The 18,216-nt window shown below is 54.7% G+C and overlaps 1 protein-coding gene across 2 annotated transcripts in view; it reads right to left on the reverse strand.

Annotated features, from left to right (window-relative positions):
* Positions 1-18,216, reverse strand: part of DSCAML1 (DS cell adhesion molecule like 1) — a 341,147-nt gene that overhangs the window by 5,899 nt on the left and 317,032 nt on the right. For both annotated transcript variants that reach the window (XM_002708369.5, XM_089313095.1), the window contains 8 exons: positions 16,571-16,710; positions 9,543-9,696; positions 6,507-6,624; positions 6,042-6,205; positions 5,643-5,741; positions 4,771-4,959; positions 4,078-4,365; positions 2,076-2,231 (listed from right to left, as the gene is read on the reverse strand). In XM_002708369.5, coding sequence (XP_002708415.3) covers positions 2,076-2,231; positions 4,078-4,365; positions 4,771-4,959; positions 5,643-5,741; positions 6,042-6,205; positions 6,507-6,624; positions 9,543-9,696; positions 16,571-16,710 — 1,308 coding nt within the window. The remainder of the gene's footprint in view (positions 1-2,075; positions 2,232-4,077; positions 4,366-4,770; positions 4,960-5,642; positions 5,742-6,041; positions 6,206-6,506; positions 6,625-9,542; positions 9,697-16,570; positions 16,711-18,216) is intronic.

The raw sequence follows: 18,216 nt of genomic DNA on the forward strand, positions 1-18,216 counted from the left end.
TATCCATAGTAACCAAAAATTATCTGTCAGAATGAATTATATTGTATGCATCTAACCCTCTAGTCATCTAACAATCCATCCACCCATCTATCCAATCATTCATGCACCATTCATCCATTCATTAATTCATCAATCCATCTACCTGCTCATCCCACCATCCACCCACGCATCCATTTAACCATTTGTCCACCCAAGCAGCCATTAATCCATCCAACCATTCATTTATCATTCACCTGTTCATCTATCTATCTATCCACCTGTCAGTCCAACCATCAATCCATCCATCTGATCATCCATCCAACCATCCTCCCATCAAGTCAACCTTGCATTAATATTCATCCCACCATCCTTTAATTTATATATTCAACCTCCCTCCAAGTATCCATACCACCATCCAACCATTCACCCAATCCCACCATTTCAACTCTTCTTTTAGTTAACCATACAACCATATGTCCATCTTATCATCCCTTTATCCATGAAAATATCCTTCCATCCATTCATCCATCCACCCAATTATCAACCCATCTATACAGCTGTTCATATAATCATATACATATATAAATAATCAATCTATTCATTCAAACATCTACTTATCCATCCAACCATCTATCTATGAAACCTTTAATCCAACCATTCATCTTATTCATCCAGCCATCCTTCTACCTAAATACCCTTCCACCCAACTATGTATTAATTGATTCACTCAACCATCTAACCATCTATCCAACCATATAACCACTCATCTGTACAGTCACCCGACTGTCCATCAACTCATCTACCTATCCGCCATCTGTCCATCCATCTATCCATCCATCCTTCCATTTGTATATTTTTACATTCAACTATCTATTCAATCATCCAACCATCTAACCACTCATCCATCCAGTCATCAGATCATCTATCTAGTCATTCACCTATTTATTTATTTATTTTTTGACAGGCAAAGTTAGATAGTGATAGAGAGACAGAGAGAAAGGTCTTCCTTTTTTTCTGTTGGTTCACCCGCCAAGTGGCTGCCATGGCTGGTGCATTGCAGCCAGCGCGCTGTGCCGATCTGAAGCCAGGAGCCAGGTGCCCCATCCCGGTCTCCCATGCAGGCGCAGGGCCCAAGAACCTGGGACATCCTCCACTGCACCCCCGGGCCACAGCAGAGAGCTGGACTGGAAGAGGAGCAACTGGGACAGAAGCCAGCACTCCAACCGGGACTAGAACCCGGGGTGCCGGCGCTGCAGGCAGAGGATTAGCCTATTGAGCTGCGGCGCTGGCCTCACCTGTTTATTTATCCATCTAATCATTCATACAATCATTCGCCTATCTAGCCATCCATCAACCATTCAACCATCCATTCATCTGGCCACCAAATCCCTGAATATCTAGAGAGCATCAGTCATTCCCTCTTCCATGCTACTACTGTCCTCTGAATTCTCACATCTGCCTGTGAATTCTATATGGGTGTGGGAAGTCTCCTTCTTCATTTATATGCCATATTTCTAATGTCTGGCAGTATCTATGATGCAGCAAACTCAATAAATGTTTTCAAAATGAGTGAACAAACATTTGTGAAGCAACTTGTAGGTGCCAGATACTGTACATTAGTCCTTGGGAAAACTGAGGTATCAAACTATGATATCGGGTATTAGAAAAAAGGGGACGATATTCAAGATATTTAACACTCAACACGGCATGAAAACTTCCCAGTCAGAAGCAAGCAGCATCCTAGAGACCAGCTGAAGTCCTACTCCCTAGTGGACGGTCCCAAGAATCCCGTGTGAGTGCAGCCAAGCTGGAAGAGAGGAATGTCTATTTGCCACCATGCAAAGTTTGAGTGTTTTAACCGCCAGCATGGCTTTGCCAGTGTGTCCCTCTACCTGTCAGCTCTGGCTGGGGCAGGCACAGAGACCTGGGGCCTAGGGGAGGAAGCAGTGATCAGCTACGGCGGTTTCAGGAGGCTGGAGGGCAGCTCTTCCGTCAAGGGCACACAGGCACTGTCTTGCTGTGGGCTAGGGCAGGGTGGCCAGTGCGCCTGAGAGTCAGCACCGCCCCCTCTGAGAGCCCATGGGAAAGCCCCCCACCTCGGAGCCGCTTCAGTCGCTTCTCCTTCCTCTTCTTGCGCACGATGAAGAGCAGGGCCACCCCCAGCGTGGCCAGGATGACGGGGCAGCCGATGGTGAAGAGCTTCTTCACGTCATCCCCTTCTCCTTGAGCAGATTTGATGGGCGGGATGGTGCCTGAGCGAGGGCAAGAAGGAGAGCAGGTGCCCCTGTGAGCCAGGTGCCGTGCAGAGCCCTAGCCCTCTGACTTCGGTCTCTGGTCTCCACCTCCCGGCACAGAGCACTCAGAGGGCCACTGAGCCCTCTGCTCCCCTCAATTCTGGTCCCATCAGAACAGCCGCGAGCAGCTGTGCAGTTTTTACACTGCATTGTACACTTCCTGGTTTTGTTTCCGACTTATTCTCAGGTCTCTGACACGGAGTCTCCTGCCTGGCGGTGTCAGGGCTCATTCTCAGGGGGTGGGTTGAGGGGCTTAAATTTCCACCCCTAGCCAGAGTTTGGGGGAATGCAGGGAGAAGCATAATAGAAAGAAGTTGGCAGTGGGATCCTGGGTTCTCTTCCCTAGGTGGGGACAAAACCCACTAAGGACTCTGCTCTCTCTCTGCTCTTCCCTCCCCAGGCAGTATCTGCTAACCTTGAGTGCCTGCAGGGCCTGCTCAGTGATACTTTCCTGCCCACAGAACCCTCTGCCAAGCCCAGACTATGCTTCAAGGTCACTGCCTGGCTTGGGGTCGGCCCAGCTCCAGCCATTGCAACCATTTGGGGAGTGAACCAGTGGATGGAAAACCTCTCTCTCTCTCTCTCTCTCTCTCTCTTTCTCTCTCTCTGCCTCTCTGTAACTCCACCTTTCAAATAAATAAATCTTTTTTTTAAAAAAGTCACAGCATTCAGGAAGCCTTCCTTGTCTGAGCCCATCTGCTTCCAATGCAGCCTTTATCCTGTTTCCTGACCACCCACTGGACTTGGTTTACCTTGGGACCACAGCCCCTGTGAATTCGGCCTTCTAGGTTCCTTTGGCATATCTGTGGAATGTGCATGCCTGTGTGTGTGTGTGTGTGTGTGCAGTGTGGAAGTAGCTCTAAGAGGCAGACACCTGTGACGAGCTCGCCAGATGCCCATGTGCTTGGCCACCTTTCCAAACTTCCTTGCAGTCAGATTAGAGCCATGTGATGAGTTTGGGCAACAGGGTGTGAACAGAGTGGTAAGCTCCACCTTCTCACCAGGGATCCCATGTGCCTTTTGGTGACGTTGGAGGCTCCACATTCGAGGGCGTAGCTAAAAATGATGGCCAGCGAAGCGTCACAGGCCTCCATGAGAGCAAGAAACACATCTTTAGTGGGCTAAGCCCCCAAGCTTTCAGTGTCTACTCTTGCAGCACAGGCTATCACTTCTTGTTTAAATATTTAAAAAAGATTATTTATTTATTTAAAAGGCAGAGAGAGAGAGAGAGAGAGAGAGATCCTCTATCTGCTGGTTCATTCTCCCAAATAGCTGCAAATAGCGTGGCTGGGCCTGGCTGAAACCGGAAACCAGTAGCTTCCTCCTTATCTCCCACGTGGGTGGCAGGGGCCCAAATACTTGGGCCATTTCTGTTGCTTTTCCAGGCCATTAGCAGGGAGCTGTACTGGAAGTGGAGAAGTCGGGACCTGAACTGGAGCCCATATGGTGGCGGCTGCACCTGCTGCACCACGGCACTGACGCCAAGGCTGTTACTTCCTGGCTAATCTGCTGCATCAGCAGAGTTCTTAGAGGCGGGACCTCAATACGTCACAACCTGCTTCCCCGCCCATCTCCCGGAAGCAGCAGAAACTCCATCTTCTGTGGCACTGGCCTTTGTCTGCCCACTTACCTGCCTGCTGCCGGTCTGCTGCCCCCTTCGCCTGCCCCTTCCTCTGTCTGCCAGCTGTCCCGCAGACTTCTTACTGGTCTGTCTCTTCCTGTGTCTCCCTCTCCACCAGCTTCCCCGGCACCACCTGCTCCTGCCTCGGCACAGCCCCCCTCCCACCCTCTCGGACGGACTCACTGCCATCGTAGTCCAGGGTGGCGAACTGAGCAGTCTCGTTGCCGCAGCCAGCGCTGTTGCAAGCCCGCATGCGCAGCTCGTACCACGTGGCCTCTCGCAGTTCGGTGAGGAACACCTCCCCGGAGCTGTTGGCCCGGAGGCCCTGCCAGGCCCAGGTCCCTTTGGGCCGGTACTCCAGGACGATGGCTGTGATGGGGCAGCCCCCGTTGCTCCAGCCCTGCAGGTTGAGCCGAGCATGTGTGGAGTTGATGTGGGTGAAGAGGTGCTGATCTTTGCTGAAGGAAGGTTCTAGGGGGTGGGGGTGGTGCAGAGGGAGAGAGAGAGGTTAGAGAGGCCCAGGGCAGGAGAGCATTGCCCTGGGGCAGATGGGGCTGTCAGGGTCCTGGGGACCAGTGTTTGGCACAACTTTGGGGTGGGGATGCCCTAGGGAGCAGAGGGAGGAGAAGCTGGGACCTGGAGGGAGGCCTCAGAGTGCAGGGAGAGAGATGGGGAGGAAGGGGGCCACCCTGGGCCACCCTTGCAGATGAATGGGACCAGAACTGCCCCACGGTGCCGGTTCCATTCTCAAGGTGCTCTAGTGGTGGGACCGAGGTGGGGTCTCCGCCCTCCATCTCCCTGCGTCCCTATCCTGGCCGTCTCCCCTCCCTCGGTCTGGGCTCCTCCATCCTCCTGCCTCCCCCACCCGAGCCTCACCCCGCCCGTGGGTCTTGGCCTCGATGATCTCGCTGATGCGTCCGGAGCCCACGCTGTTCTTGGCCGCCAGCTTCACCTTGTACCATGTGCCACACTTGAGGCTGTCCAGCTTGAAGGAGCGCTCACTGGAGCTGATGAGCACGTCCTTCCACTCCTCGCTGTTGTCCACCGAGTACTGCAGCACAAAGCCTGCCCGGGGTGGGGGGTTTGCCTGGCTCAGCTGGGGGCAGGGCGAGGGGCGGAAGCCCAGCCCAGGAGACCCCCACAGGCACAGTCATGGGGAGGGGCATATGCAAGTTAGACACCAGAGTGCAAGGACCTTAGGTCCAGCCCCTGGCCGGGTTTTGTTTTCTCTTGCTTTAGTGCTAGGGTTCAGTAGCCAAGGTGGGGCAGAAAACCAGAGAGGTGAGGCTTCAGAGGGTCCCGTGTAGACCCTTAGAGCTCCACATGTGGGCCCGGCCAGCAGCAGCAGCATCACCTGGGAGTCCACAAGAAATGCAGATTCCTGGCCACTACTCTGGCCCCCCAGGCCTTACTGACTCAGGATCTGAATTTGTAAGATGCTCGGGGTTCATGCGCACATTCAGGTTTGTGGGGCACTGATCAGCCGTGTATTTGACAGATTGGGAAACCGAGACCCACAGAGGAAAGCCAACTTCACAGCTCCCAGGTGGCGAGGGGGCGGGCGTGCTGCAGCCCACATGCCCAGGCAAGCGCCCTTTCTGTGGCTCTGAGTGCTAACCTCCTGGCAGTCCGAATCCCCCCCCCCCAATTCCCTGGATCTGATGGGGATCAGAGTGGGAGTGAGGAAAGCCCTTCCCTTGCCCTGGGGCCTAGAATTCCTTCCCCTCCTCACCTGGACTCCTGCTTACCTCGGATGGAGCTGCCCCCATTGTCACCTGGGATCCAGGTCAGGGTGATGGACGAAGCGGAGGTTTTGGAGACAGTGAGGCGGGGCTGGTCTGGGGGAACTGTGAGGAGGAAGCCACCAGCCCTCAGCAGAGGGTGAACCCGGGTGCCGGGAGGGTGGGGAGGGGCATGGAGGCACGCGGGAGGGGGCCAGCTCTGAAATGCTTTCAGCGATCCTGCACCCCACCCTCCTGCTGCCTCGTCTGACCGGCGCACCTGTTCTGACAAGGCCAGTCCCCCGCCCCCCAGTCCCCACCCCTGGGCTTGTCTTTCAGTAACCCTCTCTCCCACGTGATGGAGCCCCTGCCCCTTCTCAGGTCCTGTCCCCCCCAGAGCCCGCCCGCCCACCCCACAGGTCTCACCTTGTACCAGAAGGTTGACGATGATGGTGTCGAAGCCGCCGGTGTTGGTGGCGGTGCAGGTGTAGTAGCCCGAGTCCTCGGCTTTCACGGCACGCAGCAGCAGGGTGCCATTGGTGTGGATGAGCCGGTGGCCGTCCATGGCCACGGGGATGGCAGAGTCTTCACTGCCAGGGCGAGAGGGTGGGTGGGTTATGGCAAGCCCCTCCCCGTCTCGGGGCCCTCGGGTCTGCAGGCAGAGAGCGCTGTGCGCCGGAGGCCTCCCAGGGGCACCCTGCGTTCTTGGGGATTTTACCCAGCACTTCCTGGGGGGTGGTGTCTCCAGTAACCTTGGCTCTTGGCTCCCACCAGAGAGGAGCCAGGGAGGCCGGGCCTGCTGGGAGAGCAGCAGCCATGCACCCCGCAGGGTTCCCACAGTCAGCAGGACCGGGGGACACCCCCAACTCTCCTCCAGGGCCTGCCACACACCTGTCCTTGGTCCACTTCACAGCAGGGGCTGGATCCCCCACCGAATTGCAAGGCAGCCGCACGTCCTTCATCCAGGGTGTCGTCACCGTGCCCCCGAAAGAGATGATCTTTGCTGGGGCTGCAGAGGGGAGAGGATGATGGCTCTGCCACTGCTGCCTCTCGACGCTGCCCTGCCCCCTCTTTCTCAGGGCTCCGCAGATCAAGCCCTCCCTCCCCAGCCCTACCTCTACCTCGGGGTCGGGGGAGGAAGTCAGGGAATCCCGGCTGGGGTCACTGGTTCAGCAGTGTGGGTGAGGCTCGGAGGAGTCATAAAATGAGGGCGATCTAGCCTCTGCACTCGAGGTGCTCATGGTCCAAGGAGGAGACAGGGTGCGGAGCACCCCGGCAGGGCAGGGCCAGGGAGTCGGGGAGCCGGCTAAGGGGGTGGTGGGTGGTGGCTGGGGACGGCTGCTGGAACTGGAGGTGCTGACCTGAAGGCTGGGAGGCGACTCACTGAGCAGAGGAGGAGAGGCAGGCCAGGCAGAGGGAACAGACTGAGGAAGGGCAGAGGGCTCAACAGCGGCGAGGGTGAGGGTTTGCAAGGACTTAGGGCGAGAGCTCAGAGTGGGCAAGGGGCGGCAGTGGAGTCATGGAGGGCTCCGTCGGCACAGCAAGGAGGGAGGAAGCCTCTGGAGGCTTATCCGTAAGCAGCGCCCGCCAAGCGCCAAGTAGGGATTCCAGATAAGCTCCTAGCTGTGCGGCGACCCTGGAGGGTGACCAGACGTGGCCAGAGCGCAGGCCCAAGGCATGGCAGTGGGGAGGAGGTTCAGGGTGGAGGGCAGGGATGGACAGGGATGGGGGAAGAGAAGGGGAGGTGAGGGTGGCCAGACTGACTGGGTGCGGGTGCTGGAGCCTTCAGGGAGATGAGGCACGGGTTTGGCAGGAGAGCGGTGGAGATGCCCCTTCGTGCTGCCTGTGGCCAGCACACGGGGAAGCCAGAATGCAGCTGGGACTGCATGTTCTGTGGTGTAACAGAGATGTCTGGGCCTGAGACACTGAGCTGGGGGTTGTTAGCAGGAGGGGACATGGACGGCCGGGGCCATGGCAGCACCCAGGGTCAATAATGCGGAGGCACCAGTGAGCCCCCAAGGGAGGTGAGAACTAAGTCAGGTGAGAACTGAGCAGCAAGGTGTCTCAGAGATCGCCCAGCCTGGATGGGAAGGAGTGGAGCAGCCTAGAGCCGCAGAGGGCCAGCAAGAGCTCTGGAGCTGCATGGTGGTGTCTGGGGGTTGGGGAGGCAGCTGAGGGGTTTGGGGACAGGAAGTTGGCTTGGGTTGGTCTCCAGGAGGGCAGTGCTGGGGGGGGCAGCTGTGGGGTTCATGGTGGGTAGGGAAGGTATGGGCGAGCGGCTGAGCAGGGCAGCGGGACAGCAGGGCCTGAGTGGAGATGTCCTCCACAGCGGCAGAGCACAAGTTCTCCAGAGACCCAGCTCCTGCCCAGCTCTGCTGTGGCCCTGGGTTGGCTCCTGGACACCCATGGGTCTCAATGCGTGTGTCGGCAGGTGTGCATGTCTGTATCAGTCTGTGCAGGAGTGTGCATGTGCACGTGCACACGCATGAATGCATGTATCTATGTGAGCGTGCATAGGTGCATGCACGTGTTATGAGCGTGTGTATGTGTGCATGTGTACTACGTGAGTGTACATAGTGTGCATGCGTGTGTATGAGCATGAGTGCGCATGTGTGAACACTGTGTACATGCATATGAGCATATACGTGTGTGCATGTGTGCATGGCTATGCATACCTATCTATGTGTGCATGAATATGCATGTATGATGTATGTGCACATATGTGTACGGTACACGTGTATGTATGTGCCTGTGTGCATGAGTACGTGTGTGCGCATGTGTGAGCGTGTGACAGCTGGGGAACGAGATAGCAGTGTCAGTCTCTGCTCACAGGGAAGCTGCGAGGGGCGAAGCGTGACTGAATTTTAGGAGGCACAGAGCTCAGGAGGAATGTGCTGTATTTAATGACCACGGAGGCAGGGGCTTGCTCTCTGCAAGGCATTCAGGCCCTTGAACCCTTGCCTCTAAGGGGCTCTAGCTGTCCCAGGAGGACCAAGGGCTACAGCCCCCCACCTTGACAGAGGTGAGTTTTGGAGAAGAGGTGGTAGCGCCCCTGCAGGAAGTAGAGACACCGAGGTCACGTGGAAGCCAGAACCAGCCCAGCACTGCTCACCTGCCTTGGCGCCAAGGCCCTGCCGCTCTTGCCCAGGACTGCTCAGCTGTGGCATGGGATGGCAAGCCCCGCCCCGTTGCTGGGTGCCGGCGCTGAGCCTGCAGTGTCTGAGCGGGGGAGCTCCAGCCAGGAAGGGGGGCCGGGCTGAGCGGGCAGCACCTAGCCTTGTCCAGGCCCTGGGACCCCAGGGCTAGAGCCAGGTGGGTAAGCAGTGGCTGGCTGGGGGAGCAGAAGGAGGCCAGAGTCAAGACCCCAAAGTCCTGAGCTCGTGGGACCAGTTCCTGTGTCTCAGGCTTGGGACAGAGGCCCTGCCTAGCACCTGCCCCGCCTTGGTGTTGGGTGGAGGTCTCTGAGAAGTGGGGGTGCACCGCAGTGCCACATTTATGTCCGGGTCAGGGATTCCAGGGTCACGCCCCAGGAAGGGCTTCTTCCAGTCCAGAAGGCCTTCATGGTGTGCGCTGCACCAGGGGCGGCTCCTGGAGCTGTGGGCGCTTCGCTGGGGTCAGGGGGTGGAGGTGCATCTTTGGAGCAGCCCCCACGGGCCCCAGTGGAGGGGCTGAGCGCTGGGGCTGTAGGCTCGACTTCGGGGTGGGAGGTGCGAGCGGAGGGTTTGGCGTGGGGCAGCGCGGGGTGGGGGGCACGCGCGGGCTGGCTACAGGCTGCTGTGAGGCTCTCCCAGAGTCAGGGGGCAGCAGAGGCCCAGTCTTGGCGGCTGCAGGCCGGAGGCGAGAGGCCAGCGACTCACACAGGTCAGGGGCAGGGGAGGGCAGACAGCCCCTGTCTGGTGGCAGCCCCGCCCCCGCCTGGCTTCTCACCCTTGCTGGCGGGCTCGATGGTGACCTTCTCGCTGCTGTTGCCCCGGCCGGCGGAGGTGACGGCGGCCACCCACAGCAGGTACTGCTGCCCTCGGTTGAGGTGGGCGATCCGGTAGAAGAGCTGCTCGGGACTCGTCTCGTACTCGCTGGGAGCCTGCAGGGCAGAGCGAAGCGGTCCTTGGAAGCGGAACCTGGGCCCTGGGGCCTCCAGCCCCCACTCAACCCTGCGCCCGGGGCTCCAAGGAAGGGTGGGGTGGGAGGCAGGATTCCATCACTTTGCTGGAGCAGTGGTTTGCACTGTCCTGGCCCCTTGGGAGGTGACCCTCTGGGTGGTGCTGGGCTAGCTTCAGTTTACCTCTTTGCCTGCCCCAAGCTCTGGTGACGGTGGCTCCAGGTCAGGGACCAGGAGTGTTTTGGGTGAGGGGTGGAGGGGGCCAGGAGAAGGGAGAATGGGGGAGGGAGGGTCCCAGGTAAGCTATGAGAAAGGAACGAGTTTGTGGAAAGCAGCCAAGTTGCTGTCCGCACCTTACTGGGGCTGTGGCCAGGCTCCGCAGCCCGTCCCCGCTCAGAGTGGCCGCCCAGCCCTGCCGTCTAATTACCCACTCCTCCATTCCTCGGGCAGCAAGCCCGTCGGGGAGGGAGGGGCAGGAGAGGGAGCGTGGGAGCTTTACGGGGCACCGCTTTATTAATGATTATTAGTGGTATAGATCACCATATATATTTGTAGGTTATAGAAATCTATAACATTTTTTCAAACCAAATGACAGTTTTGACAAGTTGCCAACAAAACAATATCAGATCCCAGCGGTTTTACCAGTTGCTTTGATGAAAAGATTATGTTGCCTTGGAAACCAGAGGCTCAGATATTGAAATGAATTTGAGAAGGAGCTTTTGATAAGCGCCAGTGTGCAGACCTCCTGTCAGCCTCTTTCCTGGTGCCGGTGGGATGGGGCTGACTTCATTTTATTTTATTTTTTGGTCAGCTGCGGGGAAGGGAGAGGAAGACAGCACCAGGGCCCCTTTGAAATCTGGGCAGAAGTCCAGGGCTAGTGTGGGGGGGCAGCCCCCCTGTAACAGACAGGGGGCCCCCCCGAGGCCACAGGGAGTGAATAATTTGTTATCTCTGCAGTCACGGGCTCTTGCACACACCCGCTCACATGCACACGGACGTGGGGACGCCAGGATGCCTGTGCCAAGGGACAGACGTGGGTCACAGAAGGACAGTCTCCAGGCCCTGGGAGGGCTGAGCGCTCCGGTGACTTCTAATGGGGGAGACCGTCCTCCTGACCCCAGCCCTTCTCTACAAGGAAATGCTGGGGAGAAGGCACGGGCATCCGATCAACACACGCAGAGCTCCCGAGCAGACTCCTCCTTCATGGGGATCTGGCCTTGAACCCAGGAGGTCCCCGCTAGACGACAGCACTGTGGGCCCCAGTGCGAGTACTGCAGCTCATATCCATGCATGGGGCACGGTGGCTTGAACGCTGTCCTGCACTACTTAGGAGGCTCAGGTCCGGCAAGGTGGCCCTGGTTCCCAGGGCCTCGGCTTTCTGTCCTGCACACCAGGCAAGCCCTGCCTGCTCTGCACAGTGACCGGCAGGCACGAAGCAAGGGGTATACAAGGCCATGGTGAACTGGGACTCATTTTCAGTGAGGATAGGGGATGGATTTGGACTTCGTGTTATTAAGGATCCCTTGTTATTAAACATTAATTACTGTGTACTGGAGGACAGATACCCTGACCCTTTGCTTATGTCTGTAAGCATCCTTACATTATTTCACACCTTCTTGAACTTTCACTTAATGACACAATAGAAAACATCCCGTAGGACTAAACAAATCTGAAATTATATACATTACATAGGCCTTGGCTGTAATATGTATTACGGAAAATTAAATGTTTATTAAAATAACTTTTGTTAGGCATATGCTGACATCTGGTAATAAACTAATTTGTTAAATGTTATAAAAAATGCCAGATAATGTCTTTAACAGAAAGCAGCAAATCCATAGAAATTGGGACTATGTGTTTAGTTTTTATAGTTTTCTTGACCTAACATATATAAGTGGGATTACAGCATACAAACATGAAAATAATAATTCTAGAAATTAAATGTAGATGTCTATTTTAGAGAACTATTTAAAATCCTAGGACTGAATAATTACAAATGAGTAGCAAAAAACACTAATATGTTAAAATCACTGATATGTGAAAGCCTCAATAATCCCATGGCTAAAGAATCTACAAAACTATATGCCAGATTCTAAATAAAAATGTATGTGCACACGTGCGTGTGCGGGGAAGTTGCATGTGCTTGCGTGAATGGTCAGCATGTACTGGCGGGAAGCAGGCAAGTCCGGCTTCCCCTCGACGGTCTAGGCGTCTTACCCAGTTCCCAGGCACCTTCCTTTTAACCTGGACTCCCCATGAATCGCACGACATCACTTTCAAAAGCACATAGATCCCCACATAATGTCTCAGTGAATCAAAGATTAAAAAAAAGGCAAACCACGAAAGGTAAATATTTATCTGTCTTTCTAGTCATAAAAGTAAAGGCAAAAATCATAAATGCAAATAACATAATTTCACATGACATAAAAAAACTATGGCAAATGAAAAACAGAACCAAAAGGCAAGCCGTGAACTGGCACATATTTGCCACTCACTTGATAGGAAATGGTTATCAGCCCTAACACAAAACAACACTCACAAATCAGTAAGAAAAGCACGCAGTGGGGCTTGTGGCACAGCTGGTTAAGCTGCTGCCCCGGACACTCGCATCCCACACAGGAGGGCAGGGGACTGAGTCCCAGAGCTGCTTCTAATCCAGCTCCCCGCTCCTGTGTCTGGGAGCCAGCAGATGATGGCCCAAGGGCTTGGCTTTCTGCCACTCATATGGGAGACCCAGATGGAGCCCCTGGCTCCTGGCTCAGCCTGGCTCAGCCCTGGCTGTTCTGCACATCTAGGGGAGTGAACCAGCAGATGGAAGATCTCTCTGTCTCTCCCTCTCTTGCTGTCACTCTGCCTTTCAAATAAACACATAATAAATAAATAATCTTAAACACAAAATAAGAACAATGAGAGTAACCAAAATAGAAAAAGGGACAAGACATATGAATTGGTAATTAGTAGAAATAGAAAAAAATAGTCAGCAACTATATGAGAATCATTTAACTAGTGATCAAAGAAAGATAGTTTAAAATAAGTCACCTTAAAAAAAAATCCAGCTGAAAACCAAACCAAACCAAAAACCTTGGGATGAGTGTAGACATGGAGGTGAACCTGCCCGTGCCATAAACACCGAGGATGCTGGCAGAGAGGCTGACTGGTGCAGACTTGAACAAAATTCACACTCTTTGTGATCCAGGGATTTCTACAGAAATTGACCCTGGGAAAAATACTGAAATAAGTGCCTCAAGACTTTTGTGAAGAAAGTCCACTGAAGCATTGTTTACAATGGTGAAAATTTCGAAGGCACATTAAATATGGAATAGTGGGAGCCTGGTTAAATAGACTTTGTATAAACAGAAATTCACAATCATGTTTTCAAAGAACATTTGATGGCGTGGGCAGTGCCTAGGTATATTACATGCAAAAAAGAAGGTTATGTAATATTCACAGAATTTTCTGAAAAAATTCCAGAATATAATATGTGTACAGATCAAAGACTGGAAGGCGACGTGGAATCTTCAAAAAGTTCGTGGAAAATGAATATTATGAAAAACCTGGGCTTGGATTTCACAACCTTTTTGCAGCAAAATAAACTTATCTTTTAATTCAATTTTTTCCGCAAATGTCTTTGAAGTCCCCTTGTACGACAAAGTGTCACTGGTTTATCTTGGGGGAGTGAGAGTACAGTAACTTTTACTTGCCTCTTGATTGTTTCGTATATTTTATTTTATATTTATTTATATTTATTTAATATTTACTTATATTTTATTTACAGTTTTCTGTAATTAAATTGCATTATTTGTATAGTCAGAGAAAACTGACAAATTCGCTGAAGTGTTTGGAAGAACTTCTACCAGACCCCAGGGCAGCTCTGGCTACCTGTGCACCCGGCAATGCACTGACAGCCAGTGTCACAGGCACCTGTTCTGAGGACGCCCACGTACCCGTGAGACTCTCCCACTGCCATGCATGTGCACACTTGCTCCCAACCCTGTGCCTGTACCCGTGATTTTGCATTATCACCTACACCCTCGTCCCCAGCACACCTCCCAGACCTGCCTTTGTAGCTGTTTGTAATGCAGTTGTTTGGAATCTGGAATGTGTTTGTTCAAAGCGGTCATGTCACACGTGGTGGGTGGGTCCTGGTCCTACACTAGGTGAGCCAGTTCATCTGAGTTCACCTGCTCTCCTGCCCTTGTGTGGCTGAAGTTCCCATAGCCCCAGGCAGTCCTGTGTGACACTGTACACCAGGACGCCTCCCCAGGGGAGATGAGACTCCTCAGTGTCCACGACACAAAGAAGGCAGAAGGTGGGTCCCGGGGTCCCCAGCAGCTGGAGGAGGGGATGGGCCTGGGAGAAGACCCCAGCCAGTGGAGTGAAGGAGCAGACCGGGCTCCCGCACACCAGTCCCTCGGGAGACTTCATTGTCAGAGGAGGGAATGACCACAGAGGCCGCGCTAGGGAATGCCCAGCGTCTCCCGTGCGTTTCAGAAAGGACACTTGCCCAGTAGCTCCAGCATACAGCCTCCAGACTTCTCCTTACTCATTTCCCAAACCTGCAGTGATTGATGGCCCGGACACTCAGCAGCAGAAGACCCAGTGACGGCAAGATGCTGCCCCGCCCTCACAGGGTATCGGAGACCAGCGTGGGAGAAAGAACTGGTCAGCTTCCTGCTCTGGAATGCATTCAGTGTGTGACCGTGGGCAGAGGGCGCGGCACGGTGGGAAGCCAGTGGGGCAGGGTGCGGAGGAGTGAGAAGGCATAGTGGGTGTCCAGCAGGGTGAGGGGTTTGGTGTTACGAGCTCCTAGGGTGTGTGTGTGTGTGTGTGTGTGTGTGTGAGACAGAGAGAGAGAGAGAGAAAGAGAGAGAGACTGACTGCCTGGGTAATCCCCATTGTCCATGTAGATGTGGGGCACCTGTGATGAGGTGTGATTGGCCCAGCACCCATCAGGGCAGGGTGTTGTCAGCCAGCACCTGTGCACCCTGCCCAGCGCTTCCCCTTCTAGCTCTGTGCCCAACAGGAACACATACGCACGAGTGCCCAGAGCCAAGTACAAGAATGCCCACAGCCGTACCACTGGAACAGCCCCCAACAGAAAAGAATGCAACCCTTCCCTCATGGGTATCTATTGATAGCACAATGGAAAACTGTGCTGTGATCTTTGCATGCAACCGAAAGCTATGTGGAGGTGAGAGTGATCCGAGGCCACACGCCATGATGGGTCTGACATTCACAAATTCAAAATAATGCTAAGCAACAGAAGTCAGACAAGGGTGTGTCTCCACTTACACAAAGATAGGAAGAGGCAGCGCTGATGATGTTCCCAAGGTCACCAGAGGGGTCGCCCTGGTGGGGACTGGCGGGGCTTGAGAGCTTGCTGTGCCCTGTCCCCTGCCCTGGGGCACTGCCTGGAGCGCCGTGCGGCTTCATGGGGCTGCGTGGTCACCATGCCACATGCACCCAGGAGGGCAGGGCTGGGGGGCTTCCCTCCCCTAAGAGAACTCTGGCCTCTGTGGTGAGGAGCTTGGCCACCTGCCACCAAAGGCCAATCCACACAGATGACACAGTCACTGCGTGATTTCAGGGCGGCTTCCTGGAGGCCGAGTGCAAACCTGTAATTGCTCAGGCTGATAAGTTGCTGATGGAGGAGAGGCCGGCCTCCTCCCCCTGCTCCGTGCTCCCCAACCCCTCCTCAAGGCCCGCCAGTGTGCTCCCTTCTGCCCCACTCCCACTAGCCTGGTTGCACCTGCTCCGGTACCTACAACAGGCAACGTGCTAGGGTAGTCACTCAGCCGGACTTTGGGGCTGAGCGGCTGGAGACGAGAGAGGCAGGGGAAGATGCTGATGATGGGGCCCCTCTGAGTACTCACTGGGAGGGTAGGGGCTGCCCCCTGCTCTGTGCCCCCACCTGGGGCTGCCCCTCTGCTCCGAGGGTGTGGGCAGGTAGCGCAATCTCTCAGCCCTAGGCCCTGGCCCTTGCCTTTCTCAATAGCATCTTTCCTCCTCCCCTGATCTAGCTCCACGTTGGGGTGGCCACCCAGGCCAGAGCTGCTGCAGCCCCTCCAAGCCTACGCTGTCTATGCAGAACTCACCATGGATCATTCCTAGGGCCACAGACCAGCCAGTCCTCAGTCCCCATCCTGGGGCCTGCTAGAGCTTCCTTGGCCAACCAGATGGAAGCTTTGTACCTGCCTGCTTGGCTGTGATCCTCCTGCCGTAAGGGAGCCTCTGGGGCTTGGGACGATCTTGCAGCCCCTGGAACAGAGGACTTATCCAAGATGGAGAGTGGGTAAAGCCCTGGCACCGCGGGGTGACCCGTGGTTGTTCTCATCCACGAATCTGGGCGGATGCAGCCAGGGTGTGGCCTGGCAGCCAGCTGATCTGCAGGGTGCCTTTGCTTTTCTTCCTTCCTTCCTTCCTTCCTTCCTTCCTTCCTTCCTTCCTTCCTTCCTTCCTTCCTTTCTTTCTTTTTTGACAGGCAGAGTGGATGGTGAGAGAGAGAGACAAAGAGAAAGGTCTTCCTTTGCTGTTGGTTCACCCTCCAATGGCCGCCGCGGCCGGCGTGCTGCGGCCGGCACACCGTGCTGATCCAAAGGCAGGAGCCAGGTGCTTCTCCTGGTCTCCCATGGGGTGCAGGTCCCAAGCACTTGGGCCATCCTCCACCGCACTCCCTGGCCACAGCAGAGAGCTGGCCTGGAAGAGGGGCAACCGGGACAGAATCCGGTGCCCTGACCGGGACTAGAACCCGGTGTGCCGGTGGCGCTAGGTGGAGGATTAGCCTAGTGAGCCGCGCGCCGGCCCACCTTTGCTTTTCTCTTGTGCCCCTCATTGTTCCATCCTGGGCCCCACTTACCGGCTGGCCAGACCCGGGGCTGGAGCAGAAGATGGTGTACTTGCGGATCACCCCATTGGGCTTGGTGGGGGGCAGCCAGGACACGACCACACTGCTGGCTGATGAAGGGACAGCCTTGATGCCAGCAGGGGGACCTGGAACTGAGCAGGGAGAAGGTCTGGTCAGTTTAGAGAAAGGAGGAGCATAGCCTGTGGGAGGAACTGGAGTAGGGGAGAATGAGGCAGATCAATCTGGCAGAGCTTCCTGGAGGTGGTGTCCTTGAGCTATGTTTTAAATAGAGGCTAGCAAACAGAGGAAAGGAGAAAGGTGACCCTTTGGACTTGTAACAAAATTTCCATAGTGGAGGCCCTTAGAGTACAGCAGCTGCAGAATCGTTTGGCTAGAACCAAAGACTTGGGACAGGCAGGTGAGAAAGAGAACCGGGGAGGAGCTCAGGATCCCTGCCCCCAGTGCCCTCACTAACCACAAGCCTGTGTCTGGGGGAGACAGCATGCCAGCACACGCCATCTTACTCTTTTTGGTCTGCATTCCTTGGGGCTGAGGCTACAACCTCTGGGCACCAGCTTGGCCCTTTCTGTTTCCAAGAAGGAAAGTCCACCCCCGGAGCAGCCAGGAAACCCACTCTAAGTGGACGCCAGCTCACGTGACCCTGAGCTGCTCTGGTCCCGCCTCTGGGCTGCCTGGGACACCGGCAGCTCCCGCACACTCCCCATCTTCACACCTGTATTGCATGGTTCTCCTCTTGTGTCCTGCCTCCTGAGATCTGCTGCTGCTTTGTGGACGGTGACAGCATCCTGCTCACTTTATTTTACTCCCTCTGAGCTCAGTTTCCCCACCTATACCACTGAGGTGACCACCACATTAAAGGGTTGTGGAGAGACTTGGTGCCCATTAAAATAAAGCACCTAGCGCAGCAGCTACTGCACCAGACACTCAATAAACTCTAACGAGGATGATTTTTGCCTTTTTCTCTCTCAATTCTCAGCCTGCGGCACCTACTTGACTTCCTCTCCCTAGTAAGTGGCTGACAATTGGGGCTCAGTGAAGTAACTGGACACAGCATCACCACCACCCAGTGCTCTGAGCCTGGAAGCTGGGAGTTGGCCTTCATGCCGCCCGTCTTCCCTGGGACAGCTCTGCCATCTGCCACTCCGCTCGGCATCTGCAGTTGTAGGGTGTGGGGGTCTGGGGTTGGCCATGAGAGTAAGTGTGCTCACTGAAGTGTTCAAATCTTCTTGCACACTTCCCTTTCCTATCACTTAGCACATCTCAAGAGAGATGCGCTAAAATCGTCCATGATTTTAGACTGGCTGTTTCTCCTTGTAGTTGCCAGTGTTTGCTTTTCCACGTGTTGAGGCTATATGATTAGGTGCATGCAAAAATTTAGAGCTGCTGTAGTTCCCTAGCAAATCTGGGCTTTTATCATAGTCACGTGTCCTTCTTTACCTCTAGCAATGCCTTCTGCCTTCAAGTACACCATATTAATATTCTAGCTCTCTTTTAGACAACGTTGCAGTTTGCCTTTTATCTTTTCCCATTCTTTGATGCTGAACTTTTCTAAGCCCTTATGTTTTACGCTTTATCTAAGCCAAAAGGCTGAGAAGCAATAAGCCCTTACGTTTTACATGTCTCCCATACACAGCACA

The sequence above is a fragment of the Oryctolagus cuniculus genome, chromosome 1, assembly GCF_051225735.1.
Source record: "Oryctolagus cuniculus isolate XC-2025 breed Fujian yellow rabbit chromosome 1, ASM5122573v1, whole genome shotgun sequence".
Lineage (NCBI taxonomy): Eukaryota > Metazoa > Chordata > Mammalia > Lagomorpha > Leporidae > Oryctolagus > Oryctolagus cuniculus.